The sequence below is a fragment of the Lissotriton helveticus genome, chromosome 2_2, assembly GCF_964261635.1.
Source record: "Lissotriton helveticus chromosome 2_2, aLisHel1.1, whole genome shotgun sequence".
Lineage (NCBI taxonomy): Eukaryota > Metazoa > Chordata > Amphibia > Caudata > Salamandridae > Lissotriton > Lissotriton helveticus.
The window spans coordinates 346,207,006-346,230,539 of NC_136060.1; the positions used below are offsets into that span (position 1 = coordinate 346,207,006).

Consider the following 23,534-nt stretch of genomic DNA (forward strand, 5'->3'; position numbering starts at 1 on the left):
CCCAGATGCGCAAGAGTTCAGACACTCATTGCAGGACATGTGAGACTTGCCAGACAAGTGGGAAGAGTGGGGGGAAGATCAAGGCCCCACTCCAGTTGTTAGTACCCCATTCGAGCAAGTGGGCATTGACATTGTGGGGCCTCTGGATCCCAGGACAGCAATGGGCAACAGGTTTATTCTGGTGGACCATGTCGGCCGGTATACTGAAGGCATCCCACTCAGGACGGTGACATCCCCCCTGGAGGGATGTGCACTGATGGGGATTTTCTCCCGCGTGGGGTTCCCCAGAGAGGTGGTGTCTGACAGGGGGACCAATTTCATTTCCCAGTACATGAAGTCTCTGTGGAAGGAGAGAGGGGTAACATAAGTTCACCACTCCTTACCACCCCCAAGGAAATGGTCTGGTTGAAAGGTTCAACCGGACCTTGAAGGTCCGGGGCGCCTCAGGGGGCCTAGAGGAGCCCCTGAGGCGTAAGTGGGACGTCCTCTTGCCATGCTTGTTGTTTGCCTACCGTGAGGTGCCACAGAAGTCCTTAGGGTTCAGTCCCTTTGAACTGCTCTATGGCCATCCGGTAAGAGGCCCTCTGAGTCTGGTCAAGGAAGGCTGGGAGCAATTTCCCAGGAAACCTCCGCAAGATTTATTCAACTACATCTTGGCCTTCAGGAATCAGACTCTGCGTTTCAGAAAAATTGCTGAGGCAAATCTGACAGCCAGCCAGGAGGAAATGAAACACTGGCACGACCAAAAGACCACTCTGGTCGAGTTTCAACCTGGTCAGAAGGTTTGGGTACTGGCCCCAGTGGAGCCTGGTGCGCCCCAAGATAAGTGGACCGGTCCCTTTGAGGTGGTGGAGTGCAAAAGTCCAGTTACCTACTTGGTGGACTTTCAGTCTCCCAGGAACCCCTTTGCGAGGGCTGAAGTGGGCATGCTTCTTACCACAGATGCTGGGATGGAGGAGGAGAGTGAGCCTCTTCCTGACCTCCTGTGTGCAGGAGAGAAGGATGGGTCAGTGGAGGGTGTGGTCCTCTCCACCACGCTGACCCCTGAGCAGCAGAGCGATTGTCACCAGCTGTTGGGGCAATTTTCTGATTTGTTTTCCCTGGTGCCCGAGTGTTGCGTCCATGATGTGGACAGCGGAGGCAGTCCTCCTGTCCAGCACAAGGCTTACAGAGTGACTGACCGGGTCAGGGCCTACATTAAGGAGGAGGTCTCCAAAATGTTTGCCCTAGGGGTATTGAGTCCTCTAGCAGCCCATGATCCAGCCCCGTGGTCTTGGTAGCAAAAGTTGCCGTGCCTGGTGCTACCCATGAATTCAGATTCTGTGTGGACTACCAAGGTGTCAATTCGGTCACGAAGACCGACGCGCACCCCATCCCCAGAGCTGATGAGGTCATAGATCGGTTGTGGGCTGCCCGGTACCTCAGCACGTTTGATCTACCGTCTGGATATTAGCAGATCGCCTTAACTGATGGGGCCAAGGAGAGGTCAACATTCTCCACAGCAGATGGGCACTACCAGTTCCGTGTGATGCCCTTTGGAATGAAGAATACCCCTGCCACCTTTCAGAGGTTGGTCAACCAGGTGTTGGCTGGGCTGGAGGATTTCAGCGCCGCCTACCTGGATGACATTGCAGTGTTTAGTTGCTCTTGGGAGGACCACTTGCGCCACCTCTGGGAAGTGTTGATGGCGCTGCGCTGAGCAGGCCTCTCAATCAAGGCCAGTAAGTGCCAGATTAGGCAGGGTTCCGTGGTGTATCTGGGACACCAGGTTGGGAGTGGCCAGGTGGCACCCCTGCAACCTAAGATTGAAACCATCCTGGCATGGGAGCCCCCAGGACCCAGGCGTGAGCCTTCCTAGGTCTCACGGGTTATTACAGGAGGTTTGTCAAGGGGTAGGGCAAAATTGTTGCCCCCTTGACTGAGCTGACTTGCAAGAAGCAGCCAAAGATTGTGAATTGGACTTACACCTGTCAGAAAGCTTTTGATGCCCTCAAGACTGCCATGTGTACAGCACCCGTCCTCCTGGCGCCCAATTTTGCTAAGCAATTTCTTGTCCAGACAGACGCTTCAGAGCATAGGGTGGGGGCTGTTCTGTCACAAATCAACGAGGACGGACTAGACCAACCTGTAGCCTTCATCAGTAGGGGGTTACTTCCCCGGGAACAGAGGTGGAGTGGAATTGAGCGTGAGGCATTTGCTGTGGTCTGGGCACTGAAGAAGCTGAGACCATACCTGTTTGGGACTCACTTCCGGGTTCAGACAGGCCACAGGCCCCTCAGATGGCTGATGCAGATGAGGGGAGAGAATCCCAAGTTGTTGAGGTGGTCCATTTCCCTACAGGGTATGGATTTCACGGTGGAACACTGCTCTGGTACAGAACATCCCAATGCTGATGGTCTGTCCAGATTTTTCCACCTTAGTGAAGAGAACCCCCAAAGAGATGGGTAGTTCTCCCCCACATTTCAGCGGGGGGGGGGGCAAGTGTTAGACCCGGCACCATTGGCCTGGGTCTCCCTTTCATTTTTCGGTGTGGTCTCCTCTGTTTTTGCTGGTATTAGATGTTCTGGGCGCTGTGCCACTGCCATTCAGTGCCACAGCGCAAATGCTCCCTGTGTAAATAGGACTGTGAATTGGTATATCCCTGATTGGCTTATTTGGTTTACCTGTTAGTCCCTAGTAGTGCGGCCTGAGTGTGCCCAGGGCTGGTAACCCAAATGCTGCTGGTGGGCCTGCAGCGCTGGTTTGCGCCACCCACAGAAGCAGCCTGTAAAGTGTTCTTCAGACCTGCCACCGCAGTGTCTGCGTGCAGTCCAGAACTGCCATCTTGAATGTGAAGTGCCCACACTTCCCAGCCCCTGAACATTCCCTTAGCATCATGTCAGCCACCCCAATGGTAGGTGCATTGTGTGTGTAAGGTAGGACATGGCTTAATATGTGTAGCATGTCCTGGTAGTGAATCACCCTCCATTTTGTTTTCACTGCTGCAAGGCTACCTGTTCTCCATAGGCTAGAATGGGCAGACTGGCTATTACATCTTATAGTCCTATCTGACTCAGGGAACATGGTAGAAATTCGAGTTTAGTATGCCTAAACTCAGAATGATAAAATACATCTTTTAGTGAAGTCTCTCCACGACCTGGGCCCCAAGTACCTCAACGACCGCCTGACGTTCTACACGCCCACCCGCCAGCTACGGTCCACCAGCCTCGCCCTCGCAGCCATACCACGCATCCGAAGAGCCACCGCCGGAGGAAGATCCTTCTCTTACCTGGCTGCCAAGACTTGGAACTCCCTCCCCATCCACCTTCGGCTGACCCAGGACCATCTCGCCTTCAGGAAACAACTCAAGACCTGGCTGTTCGAGCAGTAGCATACCCCTCCCCCCAAGCGCCTTGAGACCCTCCCGGGTGAGTAGTGCGCTATACAAATGGCATGATTGATTGATTGAACATTCTGTGTTTGAAAATACCACTTTTAGAAAGTAGGTATTTTCTTGCCTAAGCCTCCAGTGTGCTCTGCTGTTATGTGTATTGGCTGTCTGGGGTTAGAGTGGCATGGCAGGCTGAGTCAGACCTGGGTTGAATAGAGAGATCTGCATTGAGTACTGGGGAGGGGTAGCTCCTTGACCTGATTAGGGCTGTGCCTGGCAAGGTGAATGCTGGCTCCACCTCCTACTGTGCGTCTGATGGCAGAGCCCCTCTTTCTGAAAGGAAGGATGCAGCCTGGTAAACAAGTGCTCGAGGCCTGAGCACAACTGGTTCTGGCTGGGATCAGCGACTAGAGACTGTTGAGAACAAATACTTTTGGGGTATAAATATCTGTGCCCAAACCCCAGATTTTTTTATTGCTCCTGGATGTCAAGAAGAACCTCTGTCCGTGTTACTAAAGGAATCTGCAGGAGAGGACTGTCCTTGTGCTTGTGTGCTGTTTCTTGGATTGGCCTGCAGTAATTCTCCTTGGACTTGGAAGAAGAGGGGAAAGGACTTTTGATAGACTTTTATTTTGCTAAGCAATCACCCAAGGGCTAGAAGAGAGCTAGCCTCCTGCTGGAGTCACAGGTACATCTGACTCCCCCACCAGCCTCCTGATTCCTCCCAGCGTGGATTTCTATCTGCAGGTGAGGCTCCTGTGAGTTCCAGGGCCTCTAGTTCTACTACAGAGAAGAGAGCGCTGAAAAATCGTCGCCAACACTGTTTGCGAGCCGCCGCAGCTGAAGAGCGTAAGAAAAATCATTTCGCTGCTCCCGCCGAGCGCTCGCAACCCGAAGATAATCGCATTGCACGCTTGCGGGCCACAAAGTGCTCGCTAACCCCAGAGATCATCGCACGTTTGCGGGCTAGTCGAAGGCTCGCTTACCCCGGATCATCGCATCGAGATTATTGCAGAACGGGTGCCGTGCGTCTGCCATTTTCCTCGCATCGCACCCGGATCGTCACTCCTTCGCGGGGCGCCATTTTCTTTCGTCGCAATAAGATCGCACACGCAACAGGATCAGCTCTTCATCCTCCCTTGCGGCAAGGATTCAACGCATCGCTGGCCTAGCGTGAAGAAGTCTATCGCTTTGTCCCGCATACACCCGCAGACCGGCGCATCATCCTCCCTTGCGGCAAGGATTCAACGCATCGCCGGCCTAGCGTGGGGAAAATCATCGCTACAGCTCGTTGGCGACATTTTGCTTGTTTTGCTACGAAATCCAGGCACTTTGTAAGTAAAAGGGTCGCAGTGACCCCTGCTTTGAACTGTACCCCTATTTGAACACTTTGAACCTTTTCCAGCTTTTCAAGAGTACCCCCCCCCCCCCCCCTTTCAGTATTGTGGCTTTTTACAGTTATTGGTCTTGTGTTAAGTCTATATATAAAGATACTTATTTTTTATAACTACTTGTGTGGTGTCCCTTTGTAGTGTCCTTCACTGTGTTACTGTGTATGATCATAAATGATTTACACACTGCCTCGGAGATAAGCCTAGCTTCTCGTGCTACGTTACCACAGGGTTGAGCAGGGGTTATCAAAGGGTGTAGCCCCCTTACTCTGACTTAGGAAGAAAGGTCCCTACTTGGACTGTGGCCAGCCACTGCCAACTAGAGACCCCCATTTCTAACACCTTCTATTTTCTTAAGCGAAAGGAAGAGACAGAGATATGGAAGCTGGCACGCATCATGTGGGGACAAGTACTTTGCACTGGAAGGATGTATGCGACCATGCACCTGACATTACTCCTTTTATGTGGATTAAAAAAAAATATGCACTGGTGTCTCTTCCTAGGCACTAGATCCTCGGTTTATAGAGGAAGGAGACTGGACCCAGCGATGCATACACCGTAACAGTGTTAATGTTTAATGTTTTAATTGTTGTACTGCGTTTTCAGCACATAAGCCTTGATGCACATCACGAACATAAAAAATTTGCAATACCTGTGCACAAATGCAGTTTCGTAAAAACAAGTCTCTCGCAGGTAAGACTTGTTCAAGTACAAGCAGACACATCACTCACCGTATATCTTGGCCTCATCTATTAACTTTTGACTCCTCTGTCTTAGGTTTTCTGTATCTGCAAGGGCTCGTTTATATTTGTCCTGCAGGGATTAGAAGATAAGCCAAATATTCAGTATTTTGATAGCCAAACAAGATACCAACATTTCAAAGTGAACACATGGAAGAACAACGAATCTGGGTCAGAACTGTTTTTGTTACTACAAGGTAACGTTGAGGTTTTAATGCAGCCTGGTAATTGCATACACTTTCGAAGGGGTCACAGAAAAGCTGTCCATGGCCATTTATGTTACACTTTGATCAGTAGAGCTGTAATCTAGCCAGAAAGATGCATGCATTATTCACTTTATTCATATTTTATTTAGGGCACGGAACTGGCACCAAATACATAGGAGAGCTCTATAGCAACAGCTCAAGCAACACATTGACAATGTACAACAATCCAAGTTAAAAAAAAAGCACTATTTGTTGCCTAGCGAGATCTGGAAAACTAAGGGCCCGAAAGCTGTTAAAGGAGCCATCCAGTAAGGCAAAACAGTTACCTAGTCTGAATCACTAAAAGTACCAACAATAAGCATTGTACTCTACTGTATTATGGCGTTTCAATAGAGCGTCATACTCCACAGTGAGGCACCAAAGTGCATTATCAGGGGGATAGGTGTGAATGGTTGGATGGCTGTTTTATTTGTTTTCCGTGAACCTATGCAGGAATTGTATTGGTGTCATTCGTGAGTGATCAGAGAGGTTAGTTAGTATGTATGCTGGGAGAAGTATTTGCAGGAAACATGCAGCCTTCCATGCAATCTTAGCCTATGCTTAATAAACTGGGCTTAACTATGAAGGCAATTCTACAGATGATAGCCTGGTACACAGAAAATCCAGCCTTGTTTTATTATATTTCCACCAAACTAAAATCATTATACAAAAATGTTTTGGTTTTTAAAAGTAAAGTTTTAATACCTGCATTCTTCAGAATTTTTTTTTTGCACCAAAATCAAATTTCTGCAAATATGTAAAATTCGAAAAAAGAACATCTAAAAACATGTAATCCAGTTAGAAATTTGTGGCAACTGGCATCAACCATGTCCAGCTGTGGGCATCAATTATGTACAGTGCTCCGATTAAGTTGATGATAAATCAATTCCATTACATAGTTATGTTATGTTATGTTAAAATTTTATTTATATAGCGCACGGCTACTCAGCAAGAGTGTCCGGGCGCTTTAAATAACAACTCAGCAGATAAAAAACATAACAGTCAACAACAGAAAAAGAAAAAGTAAAGCAGAAAAGAAAGCCTACAAATTAAAAAGCCAAGTTTTCAGGCTTTTCCTGAACAGGAGCAAGCTAGGAATGCTGCGTAAAGCAAAGGGCAGGGAGTTCCACAGCTGGGGGGCCTTAAAGCTGAAAGAACGACCCCCGATACGCGCCTTCCTCACACGAGGCACCACGGCCATACACAGATTCCGACCGCAAAGAGCGGGCCGGACGGTAAAAGGCCAGTCTGCGCTGCAGATATTTAGCTCCGGAGCCAGAAAGTGCCTTATGCACCAGCGTGAGCGTTTTAAACATTATCCGCTTTCGGATAGGGAGCCAGTGAAGAGACTGAAGCACCCCAGATGTTCTAGCCCGCCTATGAAGGCCGTATATGGCGCTAGCCGCAGAGTTCTGCGCCACTTGCAGCCTTTGGATCAAATACTCCGGAAGTCCTAAGTACAGAGCATTCGCATAGTCCAGTCTAGATCCTATAGGAGCTTGGACAATGATCTTCCTATGCTCCTCTGTAAGCAGGGGTATGAACTTCCGGAGCATCTTGAGGATTCCAAAACAGGTGCCCGTCAGACCAAGAATGTGCGGTCTGAACGAGAGGTCAGTGTCGACCTTTACACCCAGATTTTTGGCAACCACAGATGGCTGGGCAGGGGGGCGCATATCGGCCGGCCACCAGTCACGCCAATCCGGTTCCGAAGCACACCCAAATAACAGGACCTCCGATTTACTAGAATTGGCCTTTAGACCATTCTGTTGAAACCAGTCAAAGACCTTCCTCAAACATCCCCGGATGCTCTCCCCGTCAAATGGGTGATCTTTCCCACAGGTGAAGAGAAGCTGCGTGTCGTCCGCATAGGACACGATCCGGGCCCCCGAAGTCTCCACGAGTGCCGCCAGATGGGTCATAAAGATGTTAAAAAGGGTCGGGCTCAACACCGAGCCCTGTGGGACCCCGACTCCCAGTGGCGGCATCTCAGCGGAGCTCGAGGAGGCCCAGACCGTTTGTCGACGGCCCTCCAAAAATGATGTAAACCATTTGAGCACCGTCCCCCTCAGACCGATGTCGTAAAGTCTGGTGAGTAAAGCCTCGTGGGGAACGGTGTCGAAGGCCGCCGACAAGGTCGAAGGCCGCCGACAAGTTCAACATGACCAACACAGCCTTCCCCCCTGCATCCAGGGTCTCGCGGATGATCTCTGACACCTCAAGAAGTGCCGTCTCTGTACTCAGGTTGGGCCGAAAGCCGGATTGTGAAGGATGCAGCAGGTCATTAGACTCGAGGAAACCCGAGAGAACGCCATGAACGTGCTTCTCCGTAAGCTTCGCAAGGGCCGGCAGAAGAGAGATAGGCCGGTAATTGGCCAGAACCCCGGGATCCAATCCTGGCTTTTTGAGGAGGGGGATCACCATCGCCCTTTTCCAGGACAGAGGGAGCCGACATAGTTAGTTTTCATCCTTAAAGGACAACAGAAAAATAAAATAAGAATTATTTCCTTCTATAATGACGCTACATACATTAATTTCCTGATTTACCATAGGGTTAGAAGCCAGGACCTATGCGGCAGGATTCAAAGATTGATAGGTGGTTGCAGAAAAAGCTTGCCCACCCACAGGCCATCACCCACTGCCGACATAGATCGATTTTACAGTTGACAACAAAGTGATGACTTAAGTTCTCCAGAATGTCTGACGACCAGAATCTGTTGAGCTACGGTGGACTATACAAAAGTAGGACATGCCTTCCTTTCCTTGCATCTATAGAATTTGGAGCAAAGTGGACATTATAGGTTTCAGGGGAGTGAGATGTCCGTTCCAACTTCACACCTGGTTGATAAAAACCACACCTTTTAAACGGGGACTAGATTTAAGATGCAAACAAGCAGATTTGTTTTCAACTCCGTCTTCAAAAGAACTAGTAACCAAACATGGCAAATTAACCAATTATGTCACAATCATTCCCGTCAGAAGGAGCATAAATTAACCTGATCAGTTTCTTTAGCGGTCTACTCTTGCCTGTATCTAGTTGTGTGGAAGAAGGGAATATGCTGTACTCCCATTATCCAATACCAGCAGGTACATTCCTACTGGTATATTGTAGGGGCGTAGTTTGCACACTCCCTTAGCATTTGACGTTTAACAGAAGATCAATATACCACTCCCAACAAGCATCTTTCAGGCCAAAACAATACAAATCAGAAACACAATTATGGCAATGAAACACGAATACTGGTATAAACCTGGATCGTAAACAAATGCTAAAAATGTCAGACAAATATCAAACAGGTTAATGCACCATCCTAAATGAAGTATAATCTTTCAGTAACAAGACTAGAGTCCTCAGTCAGAAACATACATCAGCAATTTGCCATTCCAGCATTCTGTCCAAACAGTATAAATGTACTTTTTATTAATAATAATGTATGAGGCAGCTAAAAGTTCAATTTTTCACACTTACGTAGACTAACATCTAATATAGTACGTACAGATATCCCATAAACCTCCCAATATTTTACAAAGTTAAGAAAAACTTCACTTTGGAAAGTCTTAGTGGTCTACAGTTCATACAATCTTACAGCACCAGCATCTAGTCACTGTCTTGGTCAAAGATAAGTCTTGCAATACATAAACAAGTCAACGAAGCAACTTAAAATAGAATATCAGAGAAAATTAAAGACAAATGTTATTGGACTTAAAGTTCAAACGTAGGCTGGTGAACAGACACTCATATGGGGATGCCATATTTAGTGAAAACTTGTCTTACAACGTTTTGGCCAGACAGTATGCTGTTATGCTTGCTGCCATAATAAAAATATATGAGCAAGAAAAAGAGTTCTTTAATAAATAAGGCATTAAAGTTGTGGGTTTGACAGTATAGAATACTATCCTTCTTTGCCCCCGAATGAGTAAGAAAGGGTTTAGGAGAGTGTTATCACCTCTAGCAGTTGAGTGTTCATATTAAACGGACCTGCCTTTCGTTGACAATACTATTTCTTTAATAAGCACAGTCACTACAGCACTCACTGCAGTATCAAATATTCAATTTCATTATTATCTCTGACCAGCATTCACTTTTACTACTACTGATCCAAAGGTTTCTCCCAACAGCCACTGGTAGAGGTTACTAGGAGACAAATCAAATAGTATTGGGGGCCCTAGTTCCAGTGGTACATAAAGTTAAGCTTCACCCATCAAGAGTTAAGCATAGGAAACATCAAAAATCCAGGGCAGTGAGGAACACGCCTCTGAAATCTAAACCATGAGTGGGAGTGGAGAGTCCCGACCATCGTAGCTAGGACCCATTTTAAACATATGTCTGTCCCAAAAACACAATTCCAGGTTGACAGACATACACTGAAGGGGAGTGCCATCACCAGTTGTAAGAAGTTCAAATATGTTAAAGGTAAGTGATTTAAAGAAGGTAGTAGGGGTAAACTAACATCTCTTAAGTTCAGTTAGCAGACATTTCCTCCATACTGCCATTATGTGAGAGGGGCAGAGGTTAAGGAAGCAGGAGCACCACGTACTCTTATAAACCCTACACCTTGATCTCCATCAGGGGGGCAAGGACAAGTCAGTCCTCACCCCCTCCTGCACACTTACTTTCTTAGGGTTTGTGATCAACTCAGCAGATATGATTCAGAGTCTTCCCTCTTGGAAGATGGCCAAAATAAGGCATGAGGTGCAAAGGAAACTGTCCAAGCTACAGACTGCCTTCCGTCAGATCACTGGAGTGGTAGGTCTCTTGTTGTCCACCATTCAGGCCATTTTCTCATGCCCACTTCCCTTTCGGGCACTCCAGAGGCTGAAGGTGTCTTATGTACCTCAAATACATCCCTCTTTCATGGGAAGCCAGGGATTTGTGTCTCACCCACATGGAGGCTTGGAACGAGCCCGCCATTTTTGGCTCACAACAGGACCTGGTGATCCAGTCTGATGCCAGGGTCATCGGTTGGGGTGCACGGTGTAGGGAGTTCACCACCCGCAGCAGATGAGCCACTGCAGTACAGTCCTTACATATTAACTGCTTGGAACTGATGGCGCGTTAGTTTGCAGTGAAATGCTGGACTAGAGATCGGGAGCAATGCGGTTCTTCTGAAAATGAACAATGTGTCAGTGGTCCGCTATATAAACCACCAAAGAGGTACCCGGTCTCGGGCCCTCTCAGACTGGGCCAAGAGATTTGGAGAATCAGGTGTCAGTGATGGCGGAATACCTCCCAGGGACGGGCAACCAAGTCACGTATTGGAAATCGCAACACCTCAGAGACATGAGACTGTGGAGGCTACATCCGGCCTTGTTTAAAGCTCTCTCCACCCAATGGGGCTCCTTCACGGTGGATCTCTTTGCAGCCAGAATCGACCACTAACTTCCCCGGTACTTCAGTTGAATGCCAGACCGGAGCAGTGGTGACCGGCGCTTTCCTTCGAATATGGTTGAGGGGAGCTGGGCTAGGCCTTTCCCCTTCACCATGATCATGAAAGTGAAAACTCAAGTCTGCAGGCACGAGACGGATCTGGTGGTCATGAACCCAATGTGGAAGTCGCAAGTATGGTTTCCAATTCTGATGAAACTTTCTTGAGATTTTCCAATCAGTCTACTCTTAAATCCGCTTCTCAGCGATCACTCAGGGAATCCCCATCACCTGGAGACGAATGGCACACTACAACTTACTGTGTGGAGGATTACAGGTCTTGATGGCAAGCCCTGGGACTTTTGAGAAGCGTAGCAGACTTCCTTTCTTGGGCATGGGCGGATTGTACGGTAAAACATTACTCATCGGCTTGGTATCAAATGTTTTGGTTGGTTTCTGCAGCGGAGCCTGGATCCCGTGGGGATATCTTGAATTTCATGGCTTCTTTGGCTTCGGATAGACTGGCCTATAGATCGTTCAATAACTTTAAGTCGGCGATTTCTGCTGGACACACTATGGGTGGAGACCTGCCTCTCAGGGAATATCCCCTGGTTAAGAAATTGCTCAAGGGCATTCAATTGTCTCTTCACTAAAGAACCACAGTATTCGGTCCTCTGGGATGTCAATAAGGTCTTGAACCTGTTCATCTAGTAGCCTGGTAAGAAGTACCTCTCCCATCAACCAAGTAGGCTACCCTTTTGTGTCTCATCTCGTGCAGTAGAGTATCAGATGTTAGGGCCTTAAACATCACAGATAGGACCTAACCCTGGACGGGGTCACTTAGCATGTCGCAAGACGACCAAGTGCAATTCCCGCTTGATTTTGTATCCAGCATTTCCAGATTCCCAAAAGTTGTGTTGACCAATGTATCAAGGCCTACGAAGCTGTGACTTAGGAGCTTTGCCCCCAAGGGGAGCGGCAGTTGCTGGTTGCTCCGCGGAAGCCATTTAAGGTGGTTTTGTACCGGACCATAGCAAGATGGGTTCGCTGGATCATGCAGGAAGCCGGCATTGATACCAAGGTATTTGGGGCGCATTCTACCCAGAGAGATCTGGCTTTCAAAGAATTTGTTCTAGGAGCCCGCTGGGGGGATATTTTGAATGCAGCAGACTGGTAGTCTCATTCAACCTTTAAGAGGTTTTATTTCAAACCGCTCTCCTCCATTGCGGTTTTAGTAGTGGATAAGCTTCGACTAGCATAATCCTCGCCTCTGGGTCCAGACATAGAATGAAAAATTTCGTAGCTAACGGAAAGTTTAAATTCTATAAAGGACACAGAGGCAAGGATTAGCACGCCTGATGGTAAATCGTGGCCGACCCAGTGGATCTGGTTATGGATGTAAGTTAAGTTCTTTTGAACTTACATCAGTAACAATCAATTGCCCACATTTTATTGATTGTGCAGTTTGATTTTTGCTAGAAATGTCCAATTGCTCTCTGACTTATTGCAGGAACTGAGTCTTCTAAACAGGAGTAGAATCTCCTACGGTCAAAATCTGTCAAAGGAAGAAAGAGGGCAAGAGAAGAGGAACAAGAGCAGATGATGGCACTCCCTATTAATGATTGGATATTAGGCTTACCTTCTTTGATCTTCATAGTTCCTCGGTTTATGGGAAATTCAGTTTTGTGTTTAATATGGCAGCTATTTGAATAAATGAAGGTCCCTAATAGAATTCAAACTTTTTGCAAAGTAAGGTAGGAATTTTTTCATTCAGACTCGTGAAGACCAAGTTAGCATAATCCTGGCTGACACCATGATAGTCTTCAAAAGATAAAAACGGTTGAACCTTACTAATGGTTCTGAGCGTGAACACACATTTAGAGACAACCTTAATAGTTTATGGCTTAAGGGAAAGGGATTGATCAATGATAACTCCCAGCCATTGGTATTGGGGAGAGCAGCACACCCATTGCAGGCGGCCAAAAGGATCTAGTCCACGAGGAGGGTGTATAACCCAATACCACAATTCCAGCCTTTTCAGCATTGAGCTGGTCTCATCCAACCGTTGATGAGACATATTGTGCTCCTAAAGTGATCTAGTGTGGATACTTGTGTTATCATTGATCAATCCCTTTCCCTTAAGCCATAAACTATTAAGGTTGTCTCTAAATGTGTGTTCACGCTCAGAACCATTAGTAAGATTCAACTGTTTTTATCTCCCGAAGACTATCATGGTGTTAACCGATAAGGAAAATGCTACTTACAAGTATGCATCTTTTCTTGGCATGTAGAGTTGCACACTGTGCATAGATCGCCACCTAGTGTTGGGCTGGGATGTTTGCAGTTTGTTTTTGTCCTGAAAGTTCTTTGGAAGTCACGAGATGGGTGACTCCTCCTCTGGACCATACTGCGCATGGACATCGGCTCCATCCTCAGATTGTTTTTCGTCATTAGGGAAATGATGGAGCTTTGCAAGAAAAGGAAGGATGTCCATGTAAACTGTATCTAATTAAGATAATACTGGAACAGAAATGGGTAGCTGGGGAGGCGGGTGGGCGTGTGCAACTCTGCAGCTCTACATGCCAAGAACAGATGCATACTGGTAAGTAGCATTTTCCGTTCGAGGCATATGAGCTGCAGATTGCACACTGTGCATAGATTGTATAGCAGAACCCACCATTAGCGGCGACCACCCCTATCTGTTGCAGTAGTTTGAAATAATGGTTTGAGTACAGACTGGCCCACATTAGCTTGTTGCTTGGTTTGCACATTTATAGTGTTTTGTGGATGTGTGCGGTGTAGACCATGTATCTGCTCTGCAGAGGTCATCTAGGGGAATGTTCAGTAAAAATGCCAATATAGCCCCTATTTTCCCTGTGGAATGGGCTTTAGGAGGAACAGATAACGTTTGTTTAGCTTTGTGGTAGCAAATTTGTATGCATTTGACAATCCATCTAGCTATCCCAGATTTTGATATGGGATTACCCTTGTGTGGTGGTGAGAAAGACACAAAAAGTTGTTTGGTTTTACGAAAAGGTTGTGTTCTCTCAATGTAGTATAGCAGTGCTCTTTCGACATCTAGGGTATGAAGAGCTCTTTCTGCTACTGTTTGTGGTTGCGAGAAGAAAACTGGCAGTTCCACAGATTGATTGAGGTGGAAGGGAGAAATGACCTTGGATAGGAATTTTGGCTTAGTACGGAGAACTACCTTATTCTGATGCATTTGCAAGAAAGGTTTTTGAATGGTTAGTGCTTGTAGTTCACTAACTCTCCGTAGAGAAGTAAAAGCTTCTAGGAACGCAACTGTCCATGTTAAAAATTGTAGTTCACATTTATGTAAAGGTTCGAAGGGAGGTCCCATTAGCCGTGTGAGAACAATGTTTAAATTCCACACTGGTGAAGGTGGTACTCTGGGAGGAATTATTCTCTTAAGGCCTTCCATAAAGGCTTTAATAGCAGGCACTCTGAAGGGAGATAGATGCTGTCTGTTTTGATGATATGCTGCTGTACCTGCAAATGTAGCCTAATAGATGTGTAGGCTAAGTTACATCTTTGGAGGTGCAGTAAGTATCCTATGATGTGTTGAACAGGCACGGCTAAAGGATTAATATTGTTGTTGTGACAATATATTACAAAACGTTTCCACTTAGCTGCATACCATGCTCTAGCTTCTTTTATAACATTCATGCAGTCTGGAGGGAGGTTAAAATGTGCAAATTCTAGCATTTCAGGAGCCAGATCGCAAGGTTGAGCTGAGCTGGGTCCGGGTGCCTGATCTCTCCACGGTTCTGTGTTAAAAGGCGTGGAGACAGGTATCGTTTTTGGTTCGGTACTACAGACAGTTGTAGCAGTGTGGTGTACCACGGCTGTCTGGCCCACGTTGGAGCAACTAGGATGAAGGTCAGAGAATGCTGCTGTAGTTTGCATACTACTAGTGGCATGAGTGGTATAGGTGGAAAAGCGTACGCAAATCTGTTTGACCAGTTCATCCATATTGCATTGCCTTTGGACAGTGGGTGTGGATATCTGACGGCGAAGCTTGGGCATTTGGCATTTTCGTGGGTGGCAAATAGGTCCATCTGAGGTTGTCCCCACATCTGAAAGAATGGCTGAAGAACTTGCATATGAAGTTCCCACTCGTGGGTCTGTTGTGTTTGACGACTTAACAGATCCGCTATGGTATTTTGTACTCCTGGAACATGCTGGGCTAGAAGGAATATGTTTTGAGGTATAGCCCACCACCATATGTCCTGTGCTAGTTGAGATAGCTGCAGGGAGTGTGTGTCTCCCTGCTACTGTATGTAATACATGGCTGTCATGCAGTCTGAGCGGACTAACAGCGTTGTTTGATACTTGCTTTTGGAAAGCTTTTAGTGCTAGGAATATTGCTAGTAACTCCGGATGATTGATGTGGAGTAACTTTTGTTGTGGTGTCCACCTGCCTTGCATGGTATGTTGCAGACGATGAGTTCCCCAGCCGGAGAGCGATGCGTCCGCAGTTAAGATCCGGAACGGTCGTCCCTTGGAAAGGTTTTTGGTGTTCCACCGCTGCAGAGAACGAGGAGTCCGACCGTCTACCAACACTAGGTCTGTCAATTGACCTTGAGCCTCGTTCCACTGACGTGATAAGCATTCTTGTAGCGGATGCATTTGAAGTCTTGCATGGGGCACTATGAAAATGCAAGAGGCCATCATCCCTACGAGTTGCATGAACACTCTTGCTGGAAGGGAGTGTTGTAGCTGAAACCTTGTTAGAAGAGTTTGTGTGCTGGCTATTCTTGCTGGAGTGGGATAGGCAAGCGCATTTGAGGTGTTTATTGTGGCACCGAGGTACTGTTGTACTTTGGATGGTTGTAGATGGGACTTGCCGTGGTTTATTATGAACCCCAAGTCGTGAAGCAGTTGTATTGTGGCATGAATGTGTTCCACGCATTGGTTGTATGAGCTGGATTTTATGAGCCAGTCGTCTAGGTACGGGAAGACATGGATGTGTTGGCTTTGTAAATGCGCTGCCACTACTGCTAAGCACTTGGTGAATACTCTTGGTGCTGTTGTGACTCCGAATGGGAGTACTTTGAATTGATAGTGCTGTCCGTCTATTACAAATCTGAGATACTTCCTGTGAGCCTTGTGAATAGGAATGTGGAAGTATGCGTCCTTTTGATATAAAGTAGCAAGGAAGTCGTTTTGCGACAGAAGCGGAAGGACTTGTTGTAGTGTGACCATGTGAAAATGGTCTGACTGTATGTATATGTTTAGCGGTCTGAGGTCTAGAATAGGCCTTAGAGAGCTGTCCTTTTTTGGAATCAAAAAGTAGAGAGTAAACCCCTTTGTTTTGTTGGTGCAGAGGAACTGGTTCTATTGCACTTTTTTGTAGCAGGGATTCTACTTCTTGCTTTAACAGGGCTAGATGTTCTTGTGACATTGAACGCTGTTTGGGTGGTATGTTTGGGGGGGTAGATGTTAGTTCTAGACAGTCACCTGATTGAATAATTTGTCGCACCCACCTATCAGATGTGATGTTGGTCCAGGCAGGAAGGAATTGTTGCAGTCTTTCTTCCCCCCCCCGCCCCCCCCAGGAGTGGAATGTTGGGGGGGGGCGGGGGAGGGGGGGGGAAGGGAAGGAAAGTCATTGGGTAGGGTTAGAGGCAGAGCGGGAGTTGTTGGTTTTGCCTCTGCCTTTGTTGTTGTTAACCCTGTAATCCCCTCTATGGTAGCCCTTAGTGAATATGGATTGGCTAGGGGTTTTGTAAGAGGTGGCGGGACTTTCGGAGGAGTAGCCTCTAGTGTTGCCTCTGTATGATGAGCGACGAAAAGAACGTCTGGGAGCTTGCTGTTGCAAGGCTCCCATAGATTTTGCTGTATCGGTGTCTTTTTTCATTTTTTCTAAAGACACGTCAACATTTGGGCCAAATAAATGTGTCTCATCAAATGGCTGATTAAAGATGGAGTTTTGTACCTCAGGTTTAAAACCTGAGATACCTAGCCAAGCCTGTCTACGTAGGAGGGTGCTGGTATTAATTGCTCTTGCGGCGGTATCTGCCGCATCTAGGGCACAGCGAATGGAAGTGTTGGTAATATTTTTACCTTCCTGTATAAGTTCATTGGTCCTATTTTTGTATTTGTCAGGTAGATGCTGCATTTTGGACTCTAGTTCATCATAATGAGCTCTGACATATCTGGCCAGCAACGCTTGGGTGTTGGCGCTGCGCCAGATATTAGCTGCTTGAGATGCTGTTCTTTTGCCTGAGGCGTCGAGTAGCTTGTATTCCTGGTCTGGTGGGGAGGCCTCACCTGATGTCTGAGAATTAGCACGCTTTTGTGCATTAGACACTACTAAAGAGTCTAATGGTGCTGGACCTTTAATATAGACTGGATCTGTAGGGGCAGCTTTATATTTTTCTCAAATCGAGGATTGAGGACCCTCGCCCTGACGGGGTCTTTAAAAACCTCTGTTGCATGTTTGATTACACCCTTAAGCATTGGTAAAATGACAGTAGACCTTTGTGTGTTATCAAAAGTGTCTAGTAAGAAATCGTCATCCACCGCATCTGTGTGTAAGTCCACCCCATGATATTGGGCAGCTCTTTGGAGTAGTAGGTTAAAACCTATAGTGTCCTCTGGTGGGGATGGCCTAGTAGGGTATATGTCATCTTGTGGGACATAAGGCACATCAGGGGTGTTGTAATCATCCCATGGATTAGGTGACTGAGGGGGGACTATTGGTCCCTGCTGGGTCATGTGCACCTCCATCTGTGTCAGAGTCTGTGTCTACATCATCTTGTGGATTAGGGGATGGTGTAGGGGAATGGTGAGGTGGAGTAGGTGTAGGAGGGGGAACAGTATGGGGAGGTGGAAGAGAAGGCACCCTTAATGGAGAAGTTACAGTGGCAGTGTCTCTCTTCTTTGGAGGAGGAGGAGGTGCTGGCGCATCAAGTGGTCTCTTTTTGGAACTGAGAGTCAATTGACCAGTCTTAGGATCCTTAACAAGGGTTTTTTGGTTAGGATCAGGTGTGAAAAGTTCCTCTGAACAGGGAAAATCCTTCGGTGTCGAGGTGTTTGGCTCGGTAGGTTTTTTCGGCACCGATTCGGTAGATGACTTCAGTTTAAAAGTGTGCCCTTTTGAAGTGTCCTTTACCAGAAGCTGTTTCTTCGGTTGCGGTGTTTTTTCGGTTCCGAAGCGTGCGAATCTGGAGCTTTAGGCGTTTTTTGAGTTGGCTCCGAATGCGGTTTCGGCATCGATGAGCCGCTGCCAGTCTTCGGTGCCGTGTCCTTTGGTGTCGGAGCAACGGTCGGTGTGGTTGACGAAGATGGCTTTTTCTTCGGTGTCGGTGTAGGATCGGCACAGTGGATATGCTGGCTCGAGCCCGAGCTGCCTGAAGGCTTAATGGGCTTCTTTGCCAGGCCCTATGGCGGGGCGTTGGAAGCAGTCTCTCGGTGTGCACCTGGGCCCGTAGGTGAGGGTGTGCCCGAAGTCTTTTTAGAGGGTGTCGAGGAAGAGTTGGGGGGGTCGACGATCTTACTTACAACCCATTGAGCTGGAGTGACTTCCTTGACGTCGGAGTCTTCGGCGTCTGAGGAGCTGTTACTGTCTTAGGCGTGCTGGTGTTCTGGCACGTCGACGCCCTCTTCGAAGAGGTCGTCTGGGATCGAAGCGGACGAGCGAGCCATCGTTCTTTGAGCTAGGTCGGTTCCGGATCGTCTTCTTGGAGCGGAAGAAGGCACAAGCGGAACAGTCTTTAGCCTTGTGCTCCGGTGAGAAGCAAAGGGTTGCCACCTCATGTAGGTCGGTGTGGGGGAACTTCGACCCACATCGAGGACACTTCTTGAATTGTGTCCTTTCCATGAGCCAGAAGTAAGGCCTAGGTAGGCCCGAAGGCCTTCGTTGATGACCGGAATCGAAAACTTCGAAGGTGAAGAATCGAGTAGATGTGGATCGCGATCAAAACAATACTGTCGAACTGGGTGAGGATTGCGCGCCGAAGGAAATTCGGTTCCTAACCGGAGCGCAGGAAACACATTCGAGCCCGATGGCAGAAAAAAAAAAATCTTAGGATGGAGCCGATGTCCATGCGCAGTATGGTCCAGAGGAGGAGTCACCCATCTTGTGACTTCCAAAGAACTTTCAGGACAAAAACCAACTGCAAACATCCGGGCCCAACACTAGGTGGCGATCAATGCACAGTGTGCAATCTGCAGCTCATATGCCTCGAACCTCTATTTTCCTGCATAGGATTGCATTGACTGCTTTTTCCTAAACATTGTTCTAAGTGTGGAGTTGGTTTGTAAGGAACAATAACAAACCTGCAAATGTACTAAAAGTAATTTACTTACCTTTCGTCTAAGATATGTCTCGGTGTGATATCTAGTCATATCACACTGATTATCAAAATTAATATGAAAAGAAAAAGTAATCCAATAAGCAACGTGTAAAGTAATTTACCAAGTAATTGAAAAGTAATCTCGAAACAGTAACTTACCTGTAATTCATTTAACTGCATTTGAACCTTTATTCAATTGTAAAACAATGCAAAAGAATTTTTGCAAAGCATTGATTTCACTTACCAGCACCAGGCTTGGCTCTAGAAATCATTAATTGGTCTGAGTTCAGTCTGAGTGTGTAACATCATTTGCTAATTGAGTGTGTACAACTAATGCTTAACATTGCCCTCTGATAAAGCCTTACTGCTCGCCCACACTACCACAAATGGAGAGTAAGGTACTATCTTCTTTTACCTCTGCCTACCTTTGGGGTTCCACTGGATTCTGTGCACACTATACCTCATGTTGGTATAGTATATACAGAGCCAACTTCCTACAGCAGGCAGCACCCCCAAATGCATTCCTAGGCTCTAAAGAGAGAGCACTGTTGCAGTGGTGTAACACAGGGCCCTGCGGTCCCCAGGCTGGGGGGGGCAGGAAGTGGTTAGAGAGGAACTTCCTCTACCCTCTTGTCTCCAGTACCCCTCATCCCCACTAGGCCCCTCTGCAAAATGTTTTACTGAGCAGAAAATCACAGCTTAGGAACATGGTTGACTCTTTCTGGTAGACTGGTGAGAAGGTGCCTCATGTCTCTCACTGTCCCAATGTTTCACCCGAAACCCAACAGGCCTCGTCTCTCACACTCTGCCATGGAGGGCAGATCGTTATAGTCCCATTCTGCAGCATGGGGCAACGAGGTACATATCCCACCAAAGCAGCACCATTATTCAATTATTAGTACCACAGTGAATCTATTCCACTCCCACCAAATGGTGGGCCTCATGGGTGGAAAACAATCCTGGACCCTTGTTAACCCATCAACAAATTACAATGTGCATTTGGTGATCAATCTCTAGGCATTGAGGAAAAGTAAACTGTTAAATCTAGCTGAATGCTATCTCCCCTCCTGTGCAAATAAACCATTTTCTTCTGACCTCTACCGCAGTGCTTCCCTACTCCCAAACTCTAAACAAATAATTTTCCCTGATAATATGGCTATTCTGCTAGTAGACAGAAAGTTAAGGACTCCCAGTCAAAAAAGGCTAATGTCCTCAAGCTCAACATAAACATATGAATTACAGTAGATTAGAATAATCATATAGATGCCCAAAAGATTCAAATAAATGCTCCACTGTGAATGACATAAAAAATGGAAACTTTAAAAACAAAGAAAATATAACTAACAAAATTAAAATATCTTCTTCATTTTATTCAGGTACAGTATACACAGAATCTCATATATCCAAAGACAATAAATAAAATCACATTATAATCAAATTGAGAAGTAGAAGTCGATGCAGCGTTTCGGTTTTTTGGAATAAGACACCTTCCTCAGGACAAATTCTCAAACTGAAATTCATTCACAAGATATCAGAATAGGAATCTTGATTTAAAGTTTCAACCGTTACATTAATCGGGAAACAACTGTAATAACATGGCTATTACTTCTCACGACCGGTTCCTTGACCTGAGATCGTGACAATGGGGGTCCCACGTGGTACGTTGGAGCCACCGGTATTTACTAAAAGGTTCAGCGTTGGCACAATTAAAATAAGGCAACAAAGCTCGGTAGCCGCCGGCACACTTTCAATTCGGCTTATATGAACGGCATATAGGGTACAAGGGATATCCTCTTATACAGTTTCCAAAAGGCTTTAGATAATCATTTTAAAAGAATCCGGTCTCCCTGCTCTATCCGTAAACTGCCGTCTCATGTCGTATTCTGTGTAAACTGTACCTGAATAAAATGAAGATATTTTAATTTCGTTAGTTATATTCTCTTTGTTTTTAAAGTTTCCATTTTTGATGTCTTTCACAGTGGAGCATTTATTTTAATCTTTTGGGCATCTATATGATTATTCTAATCTACTGTAATTCATATGTTTATGTTGAGCTTGAGGACATTAGCCTTTTTTGACTGGGAGTCCTTAACTTTCTGTGTATTCTGCCCCTCATCCCACATTGGATTAGTCAGGGGACCTCCCTCTTTTCTGTGTATTCTGCTAGTAGTACACAATTCTCTGCCACTTCTTCAACCTTGGATTACAAGAAAGAATCCCCTGAAAGACTGTTCCTCTTCCCAGGTTTAGTAAGATGTTCTATGAAAAACAAACCATTTTAGTCCCCAATACTGTGATTTTAAAATAGAAATAAGAAGACTGGGATAGTGCGGGTAGAGAAGGTTGACCTTTGGAAATCTATTTTTCACAATGCCCCATTCTACATTAATTAAGTGCCTCTTCTCTGCAAACTGTGAAAAGCATTTTCTAATTCAAGATGAGGTCACCCAATTGTTCAAATTCTAAGGGCAGAGGTAAAAGTGTAGGTCAAACCGGTCAACTGACAAACTCACAGCGGAATAACTGTAATGCAATAACAATGTGATCTTGGGCATCACTCTGCAATTGTGTGGTCAAATTCCTAGAACAGCCAAACTCCCCGAAAGAAACATTTAAATAGATGATTCCAAATCAAATCATTTTGGAGGTTATTCTATAGCTATGTGCTGCAAAACAGGTAAACTTAGCATCACTGGAGTGTGGGAAAACAAAGGAGAAGGGACATGTTTCCGGTACGGCATGGTAGGACACAATCTACATCAAGCAGTGCCCAGCTATCTAAGTACCATGCAATAAATGTTCAAGGAAATGTGATTATGCTATATGTTGGAGAGTGGGTCGGCATCAGAGAAGAAGACTCAAGAAATTAAAAAGCCATCGAAGAGGAATCTGTGAGAGTGGTTGTTAGGCAGCAAAAAGACAAAACAAAATTGTTCCAAGTTAATAACAATTTCTGAAAGTGTGAACAACAAACTGTTTGCTTTAAGAGTGACTGACTGACTGAAGTCCATGGATGTTAAACCAGGTGGGTATGGAGGGCAGCCTATTTTGACACAACCGAGTCAGAGAGTAGGATCATAGTGGGCAAGGTCTACGTGTCGAAAAGGGTGATGAGACTTGGCGGTGGCCACATCAGAACGATTTAGAGACATGGCTGGACCCCAATGCAGACCTACAGGGTCCGATTAAGCAAATGGGAGATTGTTGTGCCAAGTTTGAGTGTAGCTTCGAGTCCATGTTTAGCAACACGTTTGGATGTCTCAAGGCGTATATGCATCATGATAAGCTGTGTTAGAGTGCCAAAACCTGTTTCAGGAAAAGGGAGGAGGGAAGAGGTTGCCTGTGCCGGGCATAGGATGCTGTCAAAGAATTGGATACGTTGTGAGAGTTCGGGTCATTACGTCAGTCAAGCCAACTGAGTGGCTTGTACCTTTGCGTTTATGCATAGATCTGGGGGCTCTCAACAAGGAGGTAGTTACTCGCCCGGTCCTATATCACTGAGATGCTCATGGTGTTGGTAGGGGCCAATATCTTTTCCACACCTGATCTAGCCTCTGCTCATCATCAAATGAGGCTGCACTAGAATTCAGGATCTCACTTCTTTTCACACCAATAGTGCCGTATATAGAAAGGCACATACTGTTTGGCGTTGCCACAGCAGCCTCTGTATTTCAGGGGGTGATCTGCTTGTATTGGGAAGCTCCCAGAAGTAGTGTTCCCATCAGAAGGATGTACTAATATAAAGTGCAACATAGGAGGAACACAATGAAAGAGTCAAAGTAGTATTGGAGATTTTCAGGCGGCATGGCCTGACTCTGCGGCAGACAAATGTTTTAGTGGTGAGGAGTTACATATTAGTATGTGTAGAGGCCCAAAGAAGGAATTTATTGATTCGATCAAGCTGTTAGAACAGCCATAAAATAAGGAGAAGAGTTCTCCTTCCTAGGGACAGTAGAGGAGGAAGGATTTGTCCCTTAAGCTTGGACCCATGAGGGTTCATTGAAGAAAAATGCTAAGTATTGTGGGAATAATTAATGAACTGAGGAGTTCAAATTTAACAAGTCTATTGGGAATAGGCCCCATGTCTAAAAGCTTTCTTACA

General features: G+C 46.2%; 1 protein-coding gene across 1 annotated transcript in view; it reads right to left on the reverse strand.

Annotated features, from left to right (window-relative positions):
• The window catches only part of GRPEL1 (GrpE like 1, mitochondrial), a 125,973-nt gene that overhangs the window by 38,223 nt on the left and 64,216 nt on the right, over positions 1 to 23,534 (reverse strand). The window contains exon 3 of the mRNA XM_078678519.1: positions 5,493 to 5,574. Coding sequence (XP_078534645.1) covers positions 5,493 to 5,574 — 82 coding nt within the window. The remainder of the gene's footprint in view (positions 1 to 5,492; positions 5,575 to 23,534) is intronic.